General features: G+C 37.9%; 1 protein-coding gene across 2 annotated transcripts in view; it reads left to right on the top strand.

Moving 5' to 3' along the window:
* OSBPL10 (oxysterol binding protein like 10) overlaps nucleotides 1-22201 on the top strand; it is a 123665-nt gene that overhangs the window by 17040 nt on the left and 84424 nt on the right. For both annotated transcript variants that reach the window (XM_050892072.1, XM_050892071.1), the window contains exons 2-3: nucleotides 18555-18730; nucleotides 20514-20593. In XM_050892072.1, the coding sequence (XP_050748029.1) occupies nucleotides 18555-18730; nucleotides 20514-20593 (256 nt within the window). The remainder of the gene's footprint in view (nucleotides 1-18554; nucleotides 18731-20513; nucleotides 20594-22201) is intronic.

Raw genomic sequence — 22201 nt, forward strand, 5'->3', positions numbered from 1 at the left:
AGAAACTAACAGCTAAGGAGCAGCATCTATTACGACTGTTTGCAAACAGTTGATAACATTTGAGAATAAACTAAAAGAAAACTACAAACAAGTGGTTAAATAGAGAAGTACTTAGCATTGATTTTTATCATAATTAGGGAGAAGGAAAAAAGCTAGAAGGAAGAGCTTTTTGAACTGCACTTGAAGGAAAGACATTAAAATAAATTCTCAGTCATTACTGAAGAGAACTTAGTGCAGTAGAGTAATTTTGCTTGCTTCTGATTTTTAAAGCTGAAGACTTAGGGTAACTGAAGGAAAACATACTGCTTATAACTGCTAGTTGAGGAAATGGTTAAGCTGTAACAACTTCATCTTTCCTTCTTCCAAATCTCCCTGTAGCATTTCATTATTATGACTATGGAGATTCATGAGGAAGTTCATAATATGGCCTAAATGTTCAGGCACTAAAAATAAGATTTGGGGTTCTAGCTGGTGCTAGAACCATTAAACTGCAAGTTTAATAGAAATCTCACAACTTGATGTTATTTCCCATCACATGGAAAAAAGCCTGCTGTTTTGCTATAATATATTTAATGCTGATTTTACCAAAAAGAGGAGAGCATAAACCTGACCTGAGAGAATCTATAGAAATCTGAAGTTGAAATAGAAGTAGACTCTAAAAGATGGTTTATTTGTCTCATTAAGTTAATACATTGTTCCATGGTTTCATCTTCTACAGGCAGGTGATTCTGCTTTATACCATTGATAAGCAGTGACGTTGTCAGCATGTTTAAAAGAAATTGGTTTTGCTATCATATTTTCATTATTGGCATTATTTCTTTAATACCCATGTACTAGTTTATTGCAAAAGTGAAGAATTTAAACTTCTCTTTCAAAGCCGTTGGTTCATAGTTGTTCATAGCTCAGATGTTCATAATTTCAGTTATGGCAAAGGAGCTCTTTTTATTTGTGTGGGAGGGTGCATTAGATCAGCAATTTCTGAATTGTTTTTATAACTAGCGTGATTGCTACTATAGGAATGACAACAGAAATTATATTAAGCTTTTAAAAAGTTACTAGTGAGTTTGTGCCTTTTTGTAGAGCAGACTGATTGCTTTTGTATTAAGAATGATGTCAAATTTTATTTAAAAGTACCTACTTGCCAGCTGATCAGCCAATATGACTCTTCTCAGTAATTCAGTAAGATACAAGAGATTTGACAGAAGCGTGTGTAACGTAATGTAGGAGGGTCCTGAAAAATACCGTTTTTTTGTAATTTTAAAATGGAAATTGATGTAGTACTGAGTACAGTGGGAACTAATTTGGCAGGACTGTTGGTGCTGAGTGGTGCGAATTGTTCTTACTCTCTGTTTTCTTTGACTGTCCATCTAAGATTCGTATTAGTAAAGTAGTTGTTAGTGTGGGAGAGGCTGTGTTTTCAGCCTTGGAGAAAGTTGTTGCATGTAACTGCATAAAAGCTTACTTTCCAGGAGTTTTGAGTAGTCGAAAGTTGATAATGGGGCAGCAAGTGAGCTTCTCTGTGTGCAGGACAAGCTGTCAAGTCACGACTGCTATGTGCAGTGACTAACGCGTGCGACCTTGTCATGGATGAATGGAATGCACCTCTGCTCAAAAGAGAGAAGCAGCAATATGTTTTATTGAGGTAAAATAATAATTTGACATCAATAAATTAGATGGAATTTAACAAGTTTTAACAGTGGTTTAACCAGGTTCATAAGTTTGACGGCAAGGTTCACCTTATTAATTGCTGCATGGAAGGAGTATACAAAGGAAAATTTGAGTTAGAATCGAGTTAGAATGATTCACACAGAGACTGGAGACGCAAAGAGAAAGGAAGACCCTCCTGTTGAGTCACGATGTTCAGAGTGGACCCTCTTGCTTTCTAAACTCCTTATGGAGCCTAGGTGTAGCTAGGTCCAATCTTAGTCTCAGACTTGGACAACGGTTTATGGAATTATCTATACAGTGTTTATAATAATATTGAGTAGCTACATGGATTAGTAATGTTTCACTAGTATTAATTCAGCATGCTATCAGTCACTTAACGAGGATCTGTCACGGGTAAGGGATCTTTCCGCCTTGGGTAAGGAAGGATCTCTTAGTCTCAGGCAAGGAATCTCAAACCTTGAGAGGCGTCCCTGCTCAAGGGGAGAGTCACCTGGTGTGCAGTCCAGCTGCAATTCAGGGAAAGCTCCAATTGTGTCCATCCTCATGGTAATATTTATAGAGTGAAGTAGCTGGCTGCTGGTCAATAGTATAGACAAGATAGATGTCTTTGTTTCAGCTCTGATATCTTGTTCTGTACTTTGATTATCTTGCATTTTTGGATTTCGAAACCACCTTTCAAAATATTTTTCCGAGGCACCTTCACTCCCTTGTACATGAACCAGGAGCTTTCTAGCTCACAGGTTTACCACATGGCATGAGGCTTGTTGCTCCTTAGTCAGCCTGAACCAAAGTGCGGCTAGGGGTCAAGTGTATCTGTCACACACCTACAGCTGAAAATACTGGCCAGTGGTTTCCATGTAATGCTTGTAGCTGTAGAGGAAATGGATCTCTTTCCCGCTGGATGGATGACTCTGCAAAGTTCTTCTTCTACCCAAAGACTGACCTGGCTGCATTATTCTTTAGCTAACTACAACTCTTATTATTGTGTAGGCTATACTGGGATGCAGTGCTGAGTACTGCTACTGGCCAGTGATGGGAACAAAGAAATGAAAATGACAGAGCAGTAGTTCTGATGTGACACCAAATAGGGGAAGGCTAGTTCAGCTGAACTAGGTTTTTAAAGTACAAATCAGCAATTCTTACCTGAGGAGGGAGAGTGAGAAATTACAACTGATTTTCACTTGTGCTTTCTAAGGGCAGCTTTTTTCACTTTGCCCAATTATGTTGATGTAACAATTTACTGAGATTTTGGGGGAACAATTGCTGTTTATTTTGCACCATTGCTGTGGACTGTGATGTAAATGTGCGAGACGTTGTATCTCTATCTAAAAGTAAGTAATTTAGCGATTAAAGGACTCATATCTGATGTTTAACTTTTTATTTTTATTTTAATTTACTGATCATAAAGAAATTGTGTATTGAGAAATACCAGAGCTACTTTATGTATTTTCTTCAATAAAGTAGTTCTGGAATGGAATTGTTCACGTAGAATGCAAGCAATTATAAGAGAATGTCTATGCTGATTTCCTAAGTCTTCATCCATGGAAATGCATCAAATGTAAATCAGGTTAAATATAAGTTTTGGAAGGGTTTTAGCTTCCAGAGGAATGTCATGTTCTTTAGAGTCTCATATCAGTAACTTGCACAGAATTAAATATCTCTGACTTTCTTCCAAATAACAATGTTGGAAAAGCAGATTAGGAGAAGAAAATGTAGAAGTTACTGCACAGTTAAGAGGAAAAAATGAACATGGCTTATGGGGAAGACCCTCTCCCAACTGTCTGTTCCTTCTATATTTTTTCCCCTCATTTAGCAAATTGAATTAGTTCCCACTGAGTTGATGAGCACTAGAGAGGACCCAAGGGATGGGTTGTGACCATGCAACAGGGAAGGAGGGAAGAGGAGCGGTGGTGAGCCCTAAGTTTGGATGAGGTTTTACAACCAGCTGAGCTGTAGACATGAGGTGAGGTTAACTGTGCTGTGTTTTGTAAAGAAAATCTGAGATATGTAAATGTAACCCACACTTGGCAGTAAGCCTAGCATGCCAGTTTCTGAGGGAGAGGGAAGTGATCATTTGTCTCGGTTAATACTTAACTGAGACCTGTTTCTGATCACTCGTTTACCACTCATGCTTCTTCCTCACTCATTTAACCATTGTAGAGGTTATGAGTAGTGCCATCAGCTGCTGTTGTTCATGATGTGGCATAGTGATGCACTATCATCTACAATCAGTCCATCAGTTTTAGTTTCATTGAGCATAGGACTGTGGTAGGGTTGGTTGGTTGCTGCTCTGCAGTGGTGATGGTCTCTGCCAATGAAGTGGAGGGGAGCAGACAACGAGAAGACGTAACAGCTTCTGCTGCCACAGCATGCATTAGTGGCACTTGAGATTTGGAGCCTGCAGGTATTCAGTAATAAATGTGACTTTTCATATTTTTAAGTGGTACTTGTCGGAAGTTTTTCAAGATTTGGAATGCAACAATATGTTTTGAGAAGGCATGCACAGAAGATGGAATGCCTTTACAGACTCATTTAGATTCCTGTGTACTTTTGAATATTTCCCTGCTTGCTCTACATGAATGAATTTTTGTTTATTTATTTATTGTGGTAATGTTTCTGACACATTACTCTTCCAGGAAGACTAGGGAAGGCTGGATATTATATCTCGAGGCTGATACGACTGGAGGTGAGCATCCTAGGTGTCTCTCATACATCAAGAAGGAACAAAGAAGGTGCTTTTTCTGCCTGCTGGTAACCTTTAAGCATAGCAGGAGTGATATAACTAGATCTGTACACAGCATGCCTGAGAGTGTTGAATGTACAGAGTATAGTAGATTTGCATTTTCACTTGTAGGTTTACTTTTTCCATATATATATAGGTTTTTATATTAGCAGGTGGTAAGACAGAAGTCAAGAATATGGTATAAGAGAGAAATGAATGAGAAAAAATAGTACTATGATTATTCCTCTGTAATTGAAAAGTAAAACCCCAAACCTCAAACCATACACTATCACTTATGATGCTTAGTAGTGTTGGAAATAGAGAAGACCAAATGAGAATAACAGAAGCATCAGAATTACTCTCAACAGTTTTATCCCTGCTGATAAATACAATAAAATGCTATGTCATTAAAATAGCCCTCAGAGGGTATGGTTTAATGAGGTTTCTTGTACTGAATTAAGAGCATGTTATCAACAAAAGGGGGGGCAAGCTCCTCGCATGGTCCTCACTGCTCCTCACTCCCTCCTACTTTGCCATGACTCTGATGTCCTGTTGGTTGCATGGTAATGGAATTCAGCTCACTAAAATGGCAGAATATTAACCTGGCCAAAAAAGATGAAAAAAATCTTAAACTACGTGTATATTGGGTGTTGATATCTTTCTTGTTAAGTACTCCAGCTTCAAAGTACCCCAGTTGCATCCTTGCTGCTTCCAGTATGTACTTGCTTAGTCTATTGAAAATACACAGCTATCAGGAGAAGTGTAATGCTCTATGTAGCTTAAGAGAATGATATGAATGTACTATCAAAATGTGTTCTGATGTTGGCTTTTCTGTCGGTTGCCTAATAAGCCTTGGAAGAAGTAACCAACTAAGTCTTTTCTATAAGGATATGTTCAAGATGTTGATGAACTAGTTTTGGTGAGAAGTAGGAAAAAAAAAAAGTCTTCACTAACCTAATAATTAGCCTAGAGTACACATAGTCCAGTGCAGGAGAATGTTTTGCTCTGGATGGTGGTTGGAAGTCTAGCTAGTAGAGTGTTTTCTTCTTGACTCTAGTGTCAAATGATTCTTCAGATTTCTGTTTACTTAGTTTTAGGTAAATTTACTGAAAACCTTTTGGCATGACGTGTTGCCAAACTGTTCTGCTTGTCTACTCCTTCATCCCTCCATTTTGTCTGTAAATTGTCCCTCACTTGTTGGCAGCAGAGTGGTCATAATAAAACTGAGGTTCTGTCTCCATAACCATGACGTGTGACTGCTCTAATTTTCAGCAACATCTCTCTATTGAAAACTTTTAGGTTGGTGACATCTTTTTATTAAGAGAGTTTATGAATCCTATCTAACCTTTTATATTTCATGTCTAATAATTAAAAATGAGGGAAGAGCTAAGTAACAGTGAAGACAGTTCAGTGATTTAGCTATTTTGTTCAATAATTACTATATACAAAATAGTGCAGATTTTATAGCATACAATTTACAATTCAGTTGCATGACTTAAGATACCCTTCCCGTGACTTAGGGGTTTTTACAGTCTGTCTTAAAGCAACCTTGGTTTCCAGTAAGTAGTAAAAATGAATTGGAAAGAACTCCAATGGCCAGTTTGCCTGCATTGACATTTACTCCTTTTTATTTATATGCAGGTCAACTCCCTGAAGTTGCCTGACTTACCACTACAGGCTGTTGCTGTTGTGCATGGGACCATATTCATCTGTGAGGAACAGACTCATTAGGGTTCATCTACAAAGATAATTTCCCTGGCTTTTAAGTTGGAGACATGCAGCCCAAATACTTTGGGCTGAAATAACAGACTCCTTTTGTCTGTGTAATTGGCTCAAGATATGACTTGAATGATATTCCTAATTTCCATTCTCTCATTGTTAAATTGAGCAAAAAGCAGCACTTAAAGTAGCTGAACTACTCTACAGCTACTCTAATTGAAACTAGAGTAGTCTTGTAATTTGAACTATTTGCAGTCTGTTTTGTCATCTGATTACCTGAATAGTTTGCCTGATATTCCCACCTGGAGGTGTTTGGGCCATCCTTTGGTTTGTCATCCAGCAATTGTCTCTTCCTCAGCTTCAGCATTGGTGCTGTTGTTCAGGGTCACTCTCTGTGCCTTTGTTATTTGTTTCATTAATATTTCAGCCCCTGAAAGTATTTTGTCTCCAGGTGAAATCCTAACTAACATCAGGTCTGGCATAAAAACTCAGGGTCATATTGGTTGTCTCATAGCTGAGTGCTTTTCTGAATACAGTCTGTAATTCTTGGCAGCAAAAGAGAGCTCTCAAAATCTGCAGATGTTTGATGTGTGAGGGTGCCTCCCCTGGATGGGACATAATATCTAATAACAGTAGTGCTGGATTGAGTTAGGGTTAATTCCTACCATTGAGGAATACAAGTTGTTGGAGAAGAGAGAGGAAGAGTTAAGAGGCACAAGTCAGAGAAACATAAACCAACTTTACCTCTGCAAATAAGGGTTTGATTCATAATTGGTACACTATAAGAGGGAAGTGATACGAAAGTTTAGGATGGGGCCAGTGGAGGATACTGTGTAGTAGACACGGGGGTGGGGGTGTGTGTGTATGTGTGGGTTTACTGCTTTCTTCCTACATTTTCTGTCCTTCTAGTAATAGTATCCGTCTCTCTTAACGTAGTTCAGAGGGCAGGCTCTAGTTGCCAAAGGTGAAGGAGAGGAGTGTGGGGATGTTGTGGTTTAACCCCAGCTAGCAACTAGGCACCACGCAGCTGCTCCCTCATTCCTCCCCCCTCCCAGCGGGATGGGGAGGAGAATCAGAAAAAAAAGTAAAACTCGTGAGTTAAGAACAGTTTAATAACGAAAATAAAATATAGTAGTAACAATAATAATAATAAAAAATATAATTATAATAATAATTGTAATGAAAGGGAATATAACAAAAGGAGAGAAATTAGACCCAAGAAAAGACAAGTGATGCACAATGCAATTGCTCACCACCTGCTGACTGATGCCCGAGCAGAGATCCGCCCCTCCTGGCCAACTCCCCCCAGTTTATATACTGGGCATGATGTTCCATGTTATGGAATATCCCTTTGGCTAGTTGGGGTCAGCTGCCCTGGCTATGCTCCCTCCCAGCTTCCTGTACACCTGCTTGCTGGCTGTCGTGGTTTAACCCCAGCCGGCAACTAAGCACCACGCAGCTGCTCGCTCACTTCCCCCCCACCCCTGGGATGGGGGAGAGAATCAGGAAAAAAAACCTCGTGAGTTGAGATAAAGACAGTTTAATAGGACAGAAAGGAATGAAAAACAATGATAATGATAATAATAATATGACAATAGTAATACTAAAAGAATTAAACTATACAAAGCAAGTGGTGCACAATGCAATTGCTCACCACTCATTGACCAATGCCCAGTTAGTTCCTGAGCCGCGATCTGCCCCTCCCAGCCAACTCCCCCAGTTTATATACTGGGCATGATGTCATATGGTATGGAATAGCTCTTTGGCCAGTTTGGGTCAGCTGTCCTGATGGTGTCCCCTCCCAGCTTCTTGTGCCCCTCCAGCCTTCTTGCTGGCTGGGCACGAGAAGCTGAAAAATCCTTGACTTAGTATAAACACTACTTAGCAACAACTAAAAACATCAGTGTGTTATCAACATTCTTCTCCTACTAAATCCAAAACACAGCACTATACCAGCTACTAGGAAGAAAATTAACTCTGTCCTAGCTGAAACCAGGACACTGTCAGGGCATGGGAAAGTGAAAAATCCTTGAGAGAAGCGCTACTTAGCAACAACTAAAACGTCAGCGTGTTATCAACATTATTCTCACCCTAAATCCAAAACACACTGTACCAGCTGCTAAGAAGAAAATTAACTCTATCCCAGCTGAAACCAGGGCAGGCGGTATTTCAATTGAATAGATGTTTTTTATTCAGCAGCCTCTTTTGGGGGTGTGTATGTTTGGGATTGCCAAAATTTAGTAGCTGCAAATTGTGAAGAATGTGCATTATGGATGATAGTACTTTGAGGTAAAATTGTGATTTAGACCTGGCTGACTCGCATAAATTCAATGGGACATGGTTTTCTTTAAACTCTGTTGCATGGTCGTGCTGATAGAAAACCAGCAAGTCCAGGCTCTCTGTGAATGTGTGTTGTGGGGGCATTATATTATGTGACTGAATTTGCTACTCTCATTATGTTGCATGAGAACCAGGCTGTCAAATGGATATATTTGATTCATTTATGGATGTTGTAATAGTAAGTACCAGAAACACCAAGCTAAGGTCACATCTTCTCTTTTCAGTCCGTGAAGTCTCCTGCAGAATGTGGTAAGTAGCAGACAGAAATCTCTGTAAAATACTGCCCTTGGTCAAATCTCACTTCATTATTGAGCTGTCTTCACATATGACCTTCCTGGAAATGTGTTCTCTGTGTGTGTATGCATGTCCCTACTTAAAGTAGAGACTGTTGAATAATATAGAATAGTATCAGTCACTGTTGGACTCATTAGTGCTCTGAGCAGCTGTGTTCACAGTGGCTGCATTCAGTGCTGCCTTCTTTTTGATTACTTTCCTTCAAATAGGTCTGTGGGATGCTTACATTTTCTTAGTGTGTTTAATGTACATGGTAGAGCCTTTGGTTCAGCATTTCAGGCTTCCTGAGTTTGTTATTCCGCTTGCTGGAGAGTTGTATTTTTCGTATGTTAGGCCATCTTCTAAACTGTTTATTTCATACTGTATTTTGTAAGTACAAGATGAGTTGATGCTAGGCACTAGGCAGTTTTTGGTGTGAAGTGTGCTTGCCAGACCTGTCAAATCTTACGGAACTCGTTGCAGAAAGTGTCAAGCAAAAAAGTGTCATGTTTTTATGGAAAGTCAAATATTTCCGTATCGCTTACAATTTTGGTGTGTTTTTTTGTTACAGAAAAGAATAGGCGGTAAGATTCCTGGCATGGCTGGCATAGTTTTGGGAAATGTCTAAAACTTTGTGGTGATGCAGCTGTTTGCTCAGCAGCAGTTTTGACAACTGCTAATGTGAGTAGAGAGAATTACAAATACTAATATGGAAAAGCTGCTTTCACAAGCTAGATGTAATCGAATGTCTCATTTTATATATATATTTTCTTTATTTTGGGGAAGAAACTCAGATTTTTTTCCAATTTGTAGTTATTCCCCCTCCCATGTTTAGTTTGGTTTTTTTGTAGGTGATTTGTTACGGTAATGAAAGCAAATGAGTCAGTTTTTCTCACTTACTACTTCTCACCTCGTTTACTTATAGGTCCTCCTAACAGTTGTTTCTCTGGATAGACTTACGATACTTTCCAACTAGAGTATTCCTTGGCTAAGCAAAGTACATGCATTCTACTGCTTTGCATCCTCTTGGGATCACTAGGTGAAATCTAAACATCTTAATGTAAAACCCACTTTAGCTGGATTTTGGGAAAACAGAAGAAAATGAAGAGCTTGGTTCCTGATAGCTGCCTTGTTTATTGGTGGAGGGGTTTTTTTGCTAGTTGGGACAGAGCAATACTGCATAAAGACTTGGAGCAGAGAAGCAGTTGTCCATACAGGCTCCAAAGTAGGTCTCTGTAATTTTACTTTCTCAAAAGAGCAAAGTGTTGCACCTGGATAAGGTGGAAAGGTGGGATTGAGAGAGGATAAGCCAGACAGCTTTCTTCATTTTGGTGCCCAAATGACTGCAAAGGACTATCCTGTGGACCTGGCTTCAGTGAGAACCAATTTAGCAGCAGAGTCTTGTGTCATACAGAGCACTGCCTTCCCCTCGGGGAGTGGAGTTGGTGTGTCTAACTACTTGTCTCTTGTATGTTTCCTGTATCTTGTTTTAGAATCGCATAGAAGTGTGTCTTTATAAAGCTTAATATCGTTTCATTACATGCAAATTATTAGAAGTGACATGGAAGTACTCTGTTCTTGTTTTGGTTTAGATCTTGGGGGTTTTTTCTTATGAAGGGAAATGTATTTTCCTATCTGGAAGCTCTGTTTTTAATCTGAGACCTGAATCGAGCTTGATCATAACATTGCCAGAATTAAGATTGCACTGGCCCATTTATTCCCCAGTTATGTCACTGCTAGCCTTTTCTCTCTGATCCGCAATACAAAAATTGGAGTCTGCTTAATTAGTAGTCGTGAATTTAGAGCAAATAAAAAGGAAGGTGGCAAGGACTACTAAATGACACAAAGTAGCATTGGGCAGCCAGCCAGTTTGGTGGGCTGTGAGCAATAAGTGCTGTTGATGGTATCAACCTCAACTGTGTACCTTTTGTTTATGTGTTTGCCCCTAAATTGCAATTGTTACCCCTCAATGTGGCCATGTTGTGCTAAAGCATAGATTAGTATGATGAATGTACTTTTCCACAAATCTGTATGAATTCTAAGCTTGATGGGTAAAAATGGATGCATTATTTTTAAGCCTATTTTTCCTCCCTCAGTCCTAAAAAGCAACCCTTAAGCAACTCTTGAAATTAGAAAATAATATTTATCCTTACTGTAGTCTCTTTTTAATTAAATAAAATTTGGGCAGCATGTCTATTACTGGCTATATGGAATTTCAGACTGTTGAAAGTAATTGGCATGGCAAGCAGAAGTTGATGAACTGATGAGCTGGTCAGTAGCAATTGTAGCTTCTGCAGATGCTGAGAAAGCAGTGACGTTTTGGTTCATAAAGTGGACTTGCTTGTAAACTTAAAGATTGACTGGGACTTCACAAAACAGGAAAGGAGATTTCTCTTAAGATTTTATTTGTGTGAGAGTTCTGTGGATGTTAAAATCATGAATGGCATGATGATCAGAAACAAGCATCCCATCTATTAGCTGTGGATAATGCTTCGTTTATTTCTTATCTCCATTTTAGATGTGGAACACTTCTAAAAGTATCCAGCAAATTGTAGTTCAGCTTGACTGATATGCAATTATAATAATGCAGAGAAATTACTGTTTTAAAAATCCAGTTTTCATTCAGAGATGCTCAAACTCAGTAAAGCTTTTGATGAATACTGCGGTTCTTATGTTTTCTTACATTAGAAAACAATAAATTGAGGAACCTCAATGTATAAAGGATGTTAAACAGTTACTGAAATGTAAGCATGTTCTCCCAACCACCTGTCTTTAAATGACAACTTTAGAGAAGATTTTTTTAATAATAAAGTCCTTGGCTGTCAAATGTGTATGCCATGTTTTATCTTTATTGGCATGAATAACGCCATTAATCTTATGGCTCAAGGTAAAAGGGGAAAAAAAGAATTAAGCAGTTGCATAAATGTCGTCTCCAAGATGGCCTAATAAGATACAGTTTCCTAAAAATGAAATATTTCTATGTGACATCTCGTTCAGTTACTGGAACCATAAACTTTGCTTTTCTTTGACACAGTCATTTACTTTCTATCCTATAATTCTTATCTAGGTTTTTTTAAACTACATTAAAAAAAAAAAAAAGGAAGAGAATTATGGAAGAGTTTGATTCCTTATTCTTGAAAATGTCCTCTTTTTGAGGATTATGGAATCACTGAAGAACAGGCCCTGGCAGTGACTGGAGGAAAATTGGAATGCAGTGAAAGGAAGACACATGTTTGGAAACTCAGAAATGTTGAGAACAAAGTGGTAGAAGGAGAAGGTAGTGAAATTCTTCTGTTGGTGAGCTACTTTTGTTCTTGAGCTAATTTGATGCTGAAATGTGTAGTGGAGCATAGTATTTGTCACATTGTCTGGAATAATAAATTCAGCAGTCTGAGAAGGGGAAATACATGAATTGTTACTTTTCTAATATGATAGGGAGGGTGACGTTGCCGATCAAGGTTTTAAATCAGGGTGAAGACTTCGTGCTGTTTCAAATCAATGTATTTTATCTGAACAATTTGCATTTTTATGGTTAAAGCAAAATAAAAAGTAGATCATGAAGTAAGTATTGTGAGACTGGTTTAGGAGAAAAGGTGTCTGTGGAAGAGCTAAAGTGGTGTTTAGAGAGGAAAGCTCCTCTGTCCATCAATGAGAAAGTAACTGGGAAAAAAATCTCCAAAAAGCTGAAACCAAGGCTAGCCTGCTGTAGAAACCCAGCATGCCTCTCCATCCAGAAGTAGTTGCTGTGTTAGGTCATCACATAATGAAAACCATTTTATGGTTTGGAGATCATGGAAGACTTTGTCTTTAGTCAAAGGATTTGTCTATGCTACTGTGCGGCATTTGGGCATCCATACCAATTTTAAACAGATGAGCTCTGGGATTAGACACAGTCCAACTATGAAGCATGGATTCCAGTGTAGGCTAGTTTATGAACCCAAGGAAGTAGTTAATACAATGCTGCTTTCCAAGAGAGGTGAATTTTTTAGCAGATTGAGACCACGATTGAAGATTTGACTGGGATTAGAGTTGTCCAGTTACAAAAGTCTTTTATGTAAAAAACCTCTATCACATTATGAATTCAAGCTGGACGTTGTACAAAATCTGGTCCAGAAAACTGGCTTAACTGGGGAAGAATTCAAATTGCTAGGAATACATTACACAATGGAAACATTTGGCAGTCCTACCTTGAAAACTTCTTGGGATTAGAGAATAGTGAAAACTTACTTTCAGATGATTCATTTCTGAGATGTGTTCAGAATAAGGGGAAAAAAGAAGGAAGTGATTTTAAGAGGTGTTTTTTCTGCTGGGAACACATTGCAGACTTGCATCCGAGTGACAGCTTCAGTGAATGGTGCACCATGTTACAGATGTGCAATTGAATGTTGAAATGCCTAGAAATGTTTTGATTTGTTGGGGTTTTTTTGTTTTGGTTTGTTTTTTTTTTTTTAAAGTATGCATTTCCACTGGAGAATATGGAAATGCTTAACTTGACTGGAAATGGGAAAATGAAAATTCTTAAATCCAGTGAGGTGAGTAAATTACATGGGAAATGTTCATATCATGTGCTTCTGATATTTTTGGGTGCCTTTTTAAAATTTTTGTAATTTTTTTTTTTTTAATTGCCTCAAACTGAGATAGTGTTGGAAATGTCAAATTTTCTCAGGGAAGACCTGTATAGCTGCTGTTCTCTGTTGACAGGCTCTGGTGGCAGACCATTTTCATCTCCTACTATACTACCAGCATTTTATAACTTTTTAAACCATAGTCATTGCTTTTTCTTAAATTCTTCTTGAATGGGGAACTAATAAATTATTATAATATTATATAATTATATTAATATATTATAATTATTACTATACTAAGTGCTAATATCAGTGAATGCAAAATCCAGTTGAAATAGTTTATTGGTACAGTGTTTGGGTCTCTCTCTTCCCCTCCAAGAATTCAGAAGGCAACATAGTTATGCTTCCTAATATGTCATACTTGTTCTGCTTGACTTTTTTTTTTTTTTTTTTTAAATGGCTGTCAAGGTGAATGGATAAAGGGGATAGGAATGAAACACGATAAGTGTTTAATTAAGACAGATAGTTACGGAGCTTATAAGACTTAGGATTTTTTCTGAGAGCGTGCTGATTTTGAAATATGGGAAGTAAAATAGAAATAAAGTGTCATCAAGCCATACTGACAAACTCATGAGTAACTAAAAAAATTCTGGTAGCGTCAGACTGTTGTGTGTGGTGGTGTTTGTGGTTTTATTTTTTATTCTTTTCTTTTTTTTCTTGATAGAACAGCAATAAAATTCTAGTTTGCTGAGCGTGGCTGAATGTTTTATCTTGTAATTGATATCAGTTAGTAATGTATCTACATTTGGTTGGAATGGCAGAGGGGAGCATCCTGGTGAATGCCAGGAGCTTGAGGGAGGCTGGGCCAGAGGAGCAGGAAGCCTGTAGTCTCTGAACGAATTTGAGTTTAAAGTGAGAAATCCATTGGCCAAGGCTTGTCTTTTGTGAAATGGCCTGCTTTTTCTTGCCTGTAATTTTACATGTCTACTTTGAACAGTGCTTAAGCAGTTAAAACTGCTTAAAATGTGTTAAAGTGGTAATTTTCTAGTTTACCATTAGATGGCGTCTTTTAATGAATATTAATTTTAAAACCCAGAATGATGATTTTGTCCAACTTTGGAATAACAGAAAAATTTAGCTGTCTTTTGGAAGTGTCTGTCAGTAACAGTTATTTCATCATTGCTGTGTAGCACTAATTGTTTGTGTGTCTAGTACGACATAACTTGATTCTGCTACCTCCTACCTGACTGTTCTCTAAAGAGTATGTTAGTTTTCATCAATGTTAATCTGTAAATTAATTACAGAAATATGACATCGTGGGTAAATGTGTGCTCTGTGAGCAAGGTCAGTAGAGAAATACAGGATAAGGTGGCAAGATTAATCAGTTCTAGAGAGGTTAGTGCTGTTATTTCCCTGGTGTGCAGAATAAATGACTTTTGGAACTCAAGTTAAAAGATATCCCTGTCCTTTTGATACAGTTACACGGGGCTTCTAAAATGGGTCACGTACCATTCTATTACTTCTGTTCTGCTTTTTATATATAATGCTTTTCCATCCTCAGTTAATGAAAGAATCTGGTCTCCATTTCTTCTGTTTTTGTGATGGTCTGAACTGTGTCATCACTTGGTCTGTGGTGCAAGAAGATGTTTTTGAAAGCTGCTTCTGTTTCTTCTGTCTTTTTCTGTTCCTCCCTTTCCCCATCCTTTGTATGAAGTCTTGCGCTGCTTGATTTGACATTTAATTCCTTATTCCTTCTCCTGGCTTTTCCTATCCTTTTAGCAGTTTTCAAAGTCCATTATCCCCCTGCTTCTCTTGTGAGACTGTAGTTATCTGTGCAGCTTACTCCTGTCTATCTTTTTCTGTGATACCACTGGGTGAAAGGTGAAGAGAGGAGCTGCGCATCAAACCGTAACTCTTGAAAAGCAAATACTTCGTTCCATGTGATATGAACAGTGTCATGGTTGGGATGCCTGTGCAAAGTTCCTGAGCTCTCCAAAGTCACAGGAAAACTATTTTGTTGACATGACCAGTTTTTGTTGGGCAGTTGGGACTTGTGTTTCTGTAGATAGTTCTCTCTTCTCTTATGACTTTCAAAGTTGGCAGACATAGAAACTGATTCATCTGGGACAATAAAGAAGGCAAGATACTTGAAGAGGGTGATACAAAGACTTGTGAGAACTGGTTACTTTTTTCTTTCTTAAGATCACTACTTGAGTTGTACTGGAAACATGTTGCATGCTTTTACAGGCAACTAAGACATCATCACAAGTACTGAAAACTGAAGGTACAAGGCCAATGATAATGTTCTGTTTTTCTGAGACTGTACGTAAAATAGGTTATGGTTGGCTAGAAGGTCAAGTTAACACTACTGCTGTAGCTGTGATAACAAGCATGTGGAAGGATGCTGTCTCTGCATATGTGGATTTGCAGAAGTTGCTGCTCTCAGATGTCATTATGCTGGTAAAGGTGTATTCTGTACTCGAATGGCTGGTTTCCTTCCCTGGGGTAGCGTTATGGCAATGCAAAGCCCATCTTTTGTGGAGCTTACAGTCATTCTGGGAGTGCTTTGCTGGCCTAGCAAGCAAAGGTTTCTGAGTTGAAGTGCTTGTAGTGTTTATGTAACTTAATAGATTCTGTTCTAATAGACTCAGAGGAACTTTTTTCCCCAAATCCTTTGGTCTTGATAGGAGAAGGAAAGATGATTTTTCTTGCCTCTTTTTTTCTTTCCCTTTTTTTTTAACTGTTGTTCCTCCTTTTGTTAATTGTAGAGCTGTACTGCAGTAACCACAATGATGACTTCCAAGGTAGTCATTGATAAAAGATGGCCTGATAACAAAGGCTGAAATAAATGATTTGTACCTGAACAATAAAAGGACAATGAAATTATAATGAGGATAGCACAGGCTCAGAATGGACATCGCTGCATATAAAGCCTAGACTTGTTTGCTAAACCCAAAGAGATTGCTGAAAACTTGTCAGCTGGATGGAGAGAAGCACTAGCTCTAGGGTCAAGCTGCTGTATCATTTCCTCAGGGGCACAGCATCACTTCTGTCTAGTGCTCTGCTTTTCCTCCTGAATATGTAACAGATATTCCTCAAATGGACAAAGAAAACTGAGAATGAGCGAAATTAAAACATACTATGAAAGTGCAGGTCTGACTTTTTTTAATTGTATATTTTCCAAATCTGCTGTTTTCTCCTGCAGTTAAGTGCATCATCTTTCCTTATGAAGCAACCTGAAGAGAAAAAATGCTTTGTAAGTGGGAGATCAGTATTGTAAAATCATTTAAAAGTCAAACAAAACAGGAAGGTTATGGACTGGTGTAATACAAGTCAATAAGGTAATCTTCTGAAATTTTGGCAACTTCCATTTAGGACCTCCTTATTTTTAACACTACTACTGAAAACATTGTGGTGGTTGGCATTCAGCTTGCCGTTTGTCTAGTTCTTTTTTTTGTGGTGAAGATAAATTGTAGAGGGAAGGTGAAGAGATGTGCTTCATGATTACGAAAGGGAGGCTTCCCATTTGTTTTGTGAGGGAAGGGATGCAGAGGCGCTTATGGGAGATGTGGGAGATGGAGTCAGGGCAGAAGGGAGGGGTGTAGTGATGCACTAGCTTCAAATTATTTGGGACAGAGGTTGTTAATCTGTAATAATTTAAAGAGAATTTGATCTTTGTTCTGGTGTGGAAGCGGTGGCAGTAGAGAATTCTGCATAAATGTGGCAAAGGAAGGTTGCCCAAGCAAAATGTCTGAAGCTCTGTAAATCTTAGGCAATGATTGCTTGCATCATGTCCAGGCTTATTTAGCTTGAGTAAAGAGATAAGCACAAGAACACCAATAACTTCAACAGGCTGTGAAGACAATCCTGGAAATATTCTGTGATGGGAAAGGTTGGAGGTGTTCTGCATATAGGGATATTGGAGAAGGGCTAAGACAAAATGCTACTTTCAAAACAAAGTAGTGACTTGAGCAAGTTTGGGGTGTACAAAGCTATAGAAGTCTAAATAATCACAGTTTCTGAAATATTGTACACAAATTCATATGACCTATGTAATCCTATCTAGAGGAACAGTAGCAAATAGTATGCATTCCAAATGCCCATTTTAGTGGTATTAGCCAGATTGTTAGGGCTGGTTTTTTTTAGTAGAAGCTAAGGGGGTAACCTGCATTTGTGTGATCTTCACTCTAGTCTGTTGCGAGTCATAGCAAACTGTCCTTCATGTGAGCCAGGAGGTTGCTGTCTGTCCCCTCTTGGCAAAGAGTTAAAGTGTTAAATAGTTGTTCTGTGTAATAGCATAGATGATTTCCACAGGGAAATGGAATTTAAGATCTGTGCTGTTGTGAAAGATAGGTTTATTTGGCGGGGGGGAAAGAAAAATTATGTTTCCAGCTCTTGAGACTGACACACCAAGTTCGAAACATCTTCACTCATTTAGTGCACTTGGACAATGCAATGAGTTTATTTTTGTTTGTATGATCTTGCAGTTCTAGCAGTTGGTTTGTTGTGGAATGGCTTGTGTTCATCAAAACTATTTTTTTAAATCTTTGTGGTTACTGGATTTTCACTGGCTGAGTATTTCCTGATCCTAAATAAATGATCAGCAGTAAAAATGTTTTTTCCTTGTTAGAATTTGTTAGGAGAATGACCAAATAGAATTTAGACTTTACTTCTCTCTCCTCCTAATTGTTTTCTTATTACGTGGGTGTCCATACTTCCTACCTAGTACTTTTTGGGAGCTGAACGTTCAATTCCCTTGGCCAGTTTTCAAAATTACACTCAACATCTGTATGTGAAATATTATCACAAAGGTGAAAATATGATGATATCTTTAATTGTGCTCATCCCTCTGCAAAAACAGTGTCACTTTTTCAAAAGACTAGTTGTGGGGAATTAGCATGTCTTTCAAGGTTATAAATGGAAAAAAAGGGGAGGGGCCAACCCCCCCCAAAAGAAGCAGTCTCTTACTTCTTCAGTGGAACCTCTTCAATTAAAAACTCCTTTCCTTGCTTTCATGTCTTATATGAGAGCCTCACCATTAATCTGAAAGAAGCATGAGTAGAAGAATAGCTCACACATGCCCTTGAAAAACCAAACCTAATGATCAAAATAACAGTACCTTATAAAATTGAGTTATTACAAAAATGACTTCAACCTCATTTATTTATTTATGATCTTGATTTAAGATCAATCTGTGCTGCTCTTTGAGTACATGTGTGAAAAACTCTTTAGCAGAAATACTATACGATGGCAATTTCTTTGAACAGGTACTTTGTGCTGGACTTTGAGACGGGGATTCTGCAGTATTTCGTGAATGAACAAAGTAAAAACCAGAAGCCACGAGGAACCTTGTCTTTAGCTGGAGCTATAATATCACCCAGTGATGAAGTGCCACACATGTTGGTGGTCTACTCTGCCAATGGAGAGATGTATAAGTTGAGAGGTACAGTACTGCTTAAAGCACCGAGTCATTCTTCTTTCCCATTCCCGCTTCTGCATCTCTTCTCTCATATCTCATTTCTCTTCCCTGTACTGTCAGAAAGTAGTGGTTATACAGCTATATTGTTACATACTATATTATAAAACACAGTGGAAGAGTAATCTGGAGTTAAATACATGTGAATTTACAATATATGGACTTTCAGGGCTGGAAGATACCTCAAGATGCCTTCTGTAAGCTGTTATTGTGGCACTTTGATTGTAGAGTGTATCTTGTTTGCTTCCGAATGAAGAAAAAGCTACTTTCGTTGCTGTCCACAGCATAGCATTTAATTTCTAATATTGTTCTCCCCTGCCACCATCCTGCAGATAATGTGCAGTAATGAATCTCCTGATAGGCCTGAGACGGGAAAAATGCCAGTGGAAGGCTGTTAAGATACTCTGTTCTTGTCGGTCTTGGAATAATTGAATGCACCTTTAACATAAAATTTTGCCTTCCCTTGCTCCCAAATGTAAGAAAGACAATATAAGGTATGTAAGAGTTACTTCAGAATGTTGTGGGGGTTTTTTTTGTTTGGTTTAAAAAAAAAAAAAAGCAGTATTCTGATTCTAAGGTATTTTAAGTATGGTTGATTGATCAGGATACTTTCATATCAAACTAGTTTATAAAAAAAATAAACTGATTTAAAAAAAGTGACATATAATACAGTGTAACAAAAGTTTAAAATTATGTTGGTTTTATTCTGACCACAGTTTATCAGTTGTCTAGCAGGACAGAGTATGCAGGACTCCCCTGTGGTACAGTGTGTTGCTGTTTTACACATAGAACTGAAACACAAGAACAACCAGGGAGAGTTTCTGTTAAAACGTTTTGAAATTTGCAGGGCTAGAAATCATGAACACTTGTGGTTTCATTATCATGCCTTTCCAATCGCTTGAGATTATCAAATACTTACAGTATGCTGCTTTTAACTTAATGAGATCTATGAATTTGATTCAAATCAGTAAATAGTTTTTATGCTGAGTCAGTAACTATTGACATACTTAATAATAGCAGAGGAAGTAAGAGAAAATATTGACTGAAATTATCCACTCTGTATTGGTATTCTTAATTAGGATTACTGTAGTAGTGGTTTGTTTAAAACAAAAACAAACCTATCTCCTAAATAGACTTACTAATATTACACAGGAGCCACCTGATATAGACTGCAGACAATCTTTTCAATAATTTTTAAAGCTGTTTTTTAGAGATGTATGGGGAAATTGTGGTTTTCATTCTTGTGTCTTTAAGTTGCATGTGAATGACACACAGGTTTAAAGAGAGATTTAGTTGAACTACATTAAAACAGAAGTACTTAAGTATCTGGGCAACTGGTAGCTTGTCTGGTAGCTGATTGGCAGCCTGAGTGTAGAGGTTTTACTGATTAAATGCTATGGTGTGGCCCTTGTCCTTCACAAAGAGAGACACGTAAAACAAAAGTGGATTAAAAATTAAAACAAGAAAAAGGTCATCTTGAGGTAATTCTGCTTTTAAGAACACTTGGAGGAGTTAACTATGAAGAAGACTTATAACCTTATCTCTTCCAACTGGCTACGGCATCTTAAGTTGGGGCTTAGATGTGTTGTACTGAAGAACTTACACATACTTAATTTAAGTAGTATAAATTAGAATTTATAGTGCATCCTAACCAGTAAATAATCTCCCCCTCTCCCCCACCCCGTTACATTCTCTTATGCAAAACAAGAGTATCTATTTATGTGTGATTCCCTGCATTTTGTTGTTCTAGCTGCTGATGCGAAGGAGAAACAATACTGGATAACTCAGCTTCGATCCTGTGCCAAACATCACAAGGAAGGTAATTCTAAGGTAAATAATTAAGAGGGAGAAGTAACTATTATGTTTTAAGTGGTGTAGGTGAAGAACAGCATGGCCTGGATGACAGACTGGCTGCTGTAGTGATGTTTAGAGGTTTATGAATAAAAGCAGCAAGTTGTCATTTGTCACGAACTGGAGCAGGCTTTAGTCAATTGGGCAATCTTAATAAATATTGTCCTATTTATGAGAAATTAATGCAGTGCATTTTGGATGCTGTCAATACATGGTTAATTGAGTGGCTGGATCAACAGTTTGTTAATAAATACCCGTGTGATGTCTGATCAGTATTTAAAACTGTTAACTGATCTTGGTTTTATTTCATTTTATAAGATTTAATGGCTCTTATTATAGAAGCTTCAGGTAGATGTTAGCCATGGTCAGTCTTCAACTTCTTTACCAAATCTGAAAGAGGTCATCATGTGAAGATTTATATTATTTATTTCTCTTTGGAAGTGATGTCAGAATTTTTATCCTCAAACAGATAAATATTTTGGACAGGTAAAAAAATGTTTGGACTTTAAAAATAGCAGAATGATGGGTTGAGGGTGTCCCCTGCCTCCAAGTAGAATGACATGAATCTGTTTAAATTAGAATGCACTTTGAAAGTGGGAGATATTAAAAACAAACAAAAAACCCTATTAGAAATAAATGATTATTGTATTTATTTTATGTATGCTTTTGGTGGTAATACTAAGTCACTAAAAAAAAAAAAAGTCCTGCTCTTATCTTCAGTCTTTTAAGCACTTCTATTGATATCTTTACAAGAATGAAAAAGATTGCTTTCCTCATGACTAATTGTTTGTTATATTAAAAATGCATATAACTGCAAGCAGAAAGGATTTCTCCCTACCCCAAGATGTTGAGAATGTCAGTCGTATGTTAACTGCAGTCGAAGTCGTGATCCTGAGTATCTTTGAAAGTTGGACTTTGAAAAGATGGATGGTATTTTGAGGAGACTGGCATTCATTGAAGTGTGTGAAGTAAAATGAAACCAACTTTTTTTTCATCTTTGTGAGTGATGTGGACTTGTCAGGAGGCAATTATGGTATAATTAAAACCCTTTTTGAAGGAGAATAAGTAACTTCAGTATTTCGGTACTTTTTCAATTCTTGTGCATGGCAATTAAATATGGTTTTTATATAGCTGTGGCCCAGTACTATTCAGAAAGGTGCAACTCTACTTGGTCAGGTGTCGTGGTTTAACCCCAGCCAGCAACTAAGCACCACGCAGCTGCTTCCCCCTCCTCCCTCCCAGTGGGGTGGGGGGTGGGGGGGAAGGAAAAAAGGTAAAACTCATGGGTTGAGATAAGAACAGTTTAATAACTAAACTATAATACTAACAATAATGCTAATGAAATATAATAATAATTGTAATGAAAAGGAATATAACAAAAAGGGAAAACAGAAAGAAAGAAAAAAAAGAAATAAAACTCAAGGAAAAAAACCAGTGATGCACAGTGCAGGTGCTTACCACCCGCTGACCGATGCCCGAGCAGCGATCCACCCCTCCCGGCCAAATCCCCCCAGTTTATATACTGAGCATGATGTTCTATGGTATGGAATAGCTCTTTGGCTAGTTCGGGTCAGCTGCCCTGGCTGT

Source organism: Gymnogyps californianus, chromosome 2 (genome assembly GCF_018139145.2).
Source record: "Gymnogyps californianus isolate 813 chromosome 2, ASM1813914v2, whole genome shotgun sequence".
In the NCBI taxonomy this organism is placed as follows: Eukaryota; Metazoa; Chordata; class Aves; order Accipitriformes; family Cathartidae; genus Gymnogyps; species Gymnogyps californianus.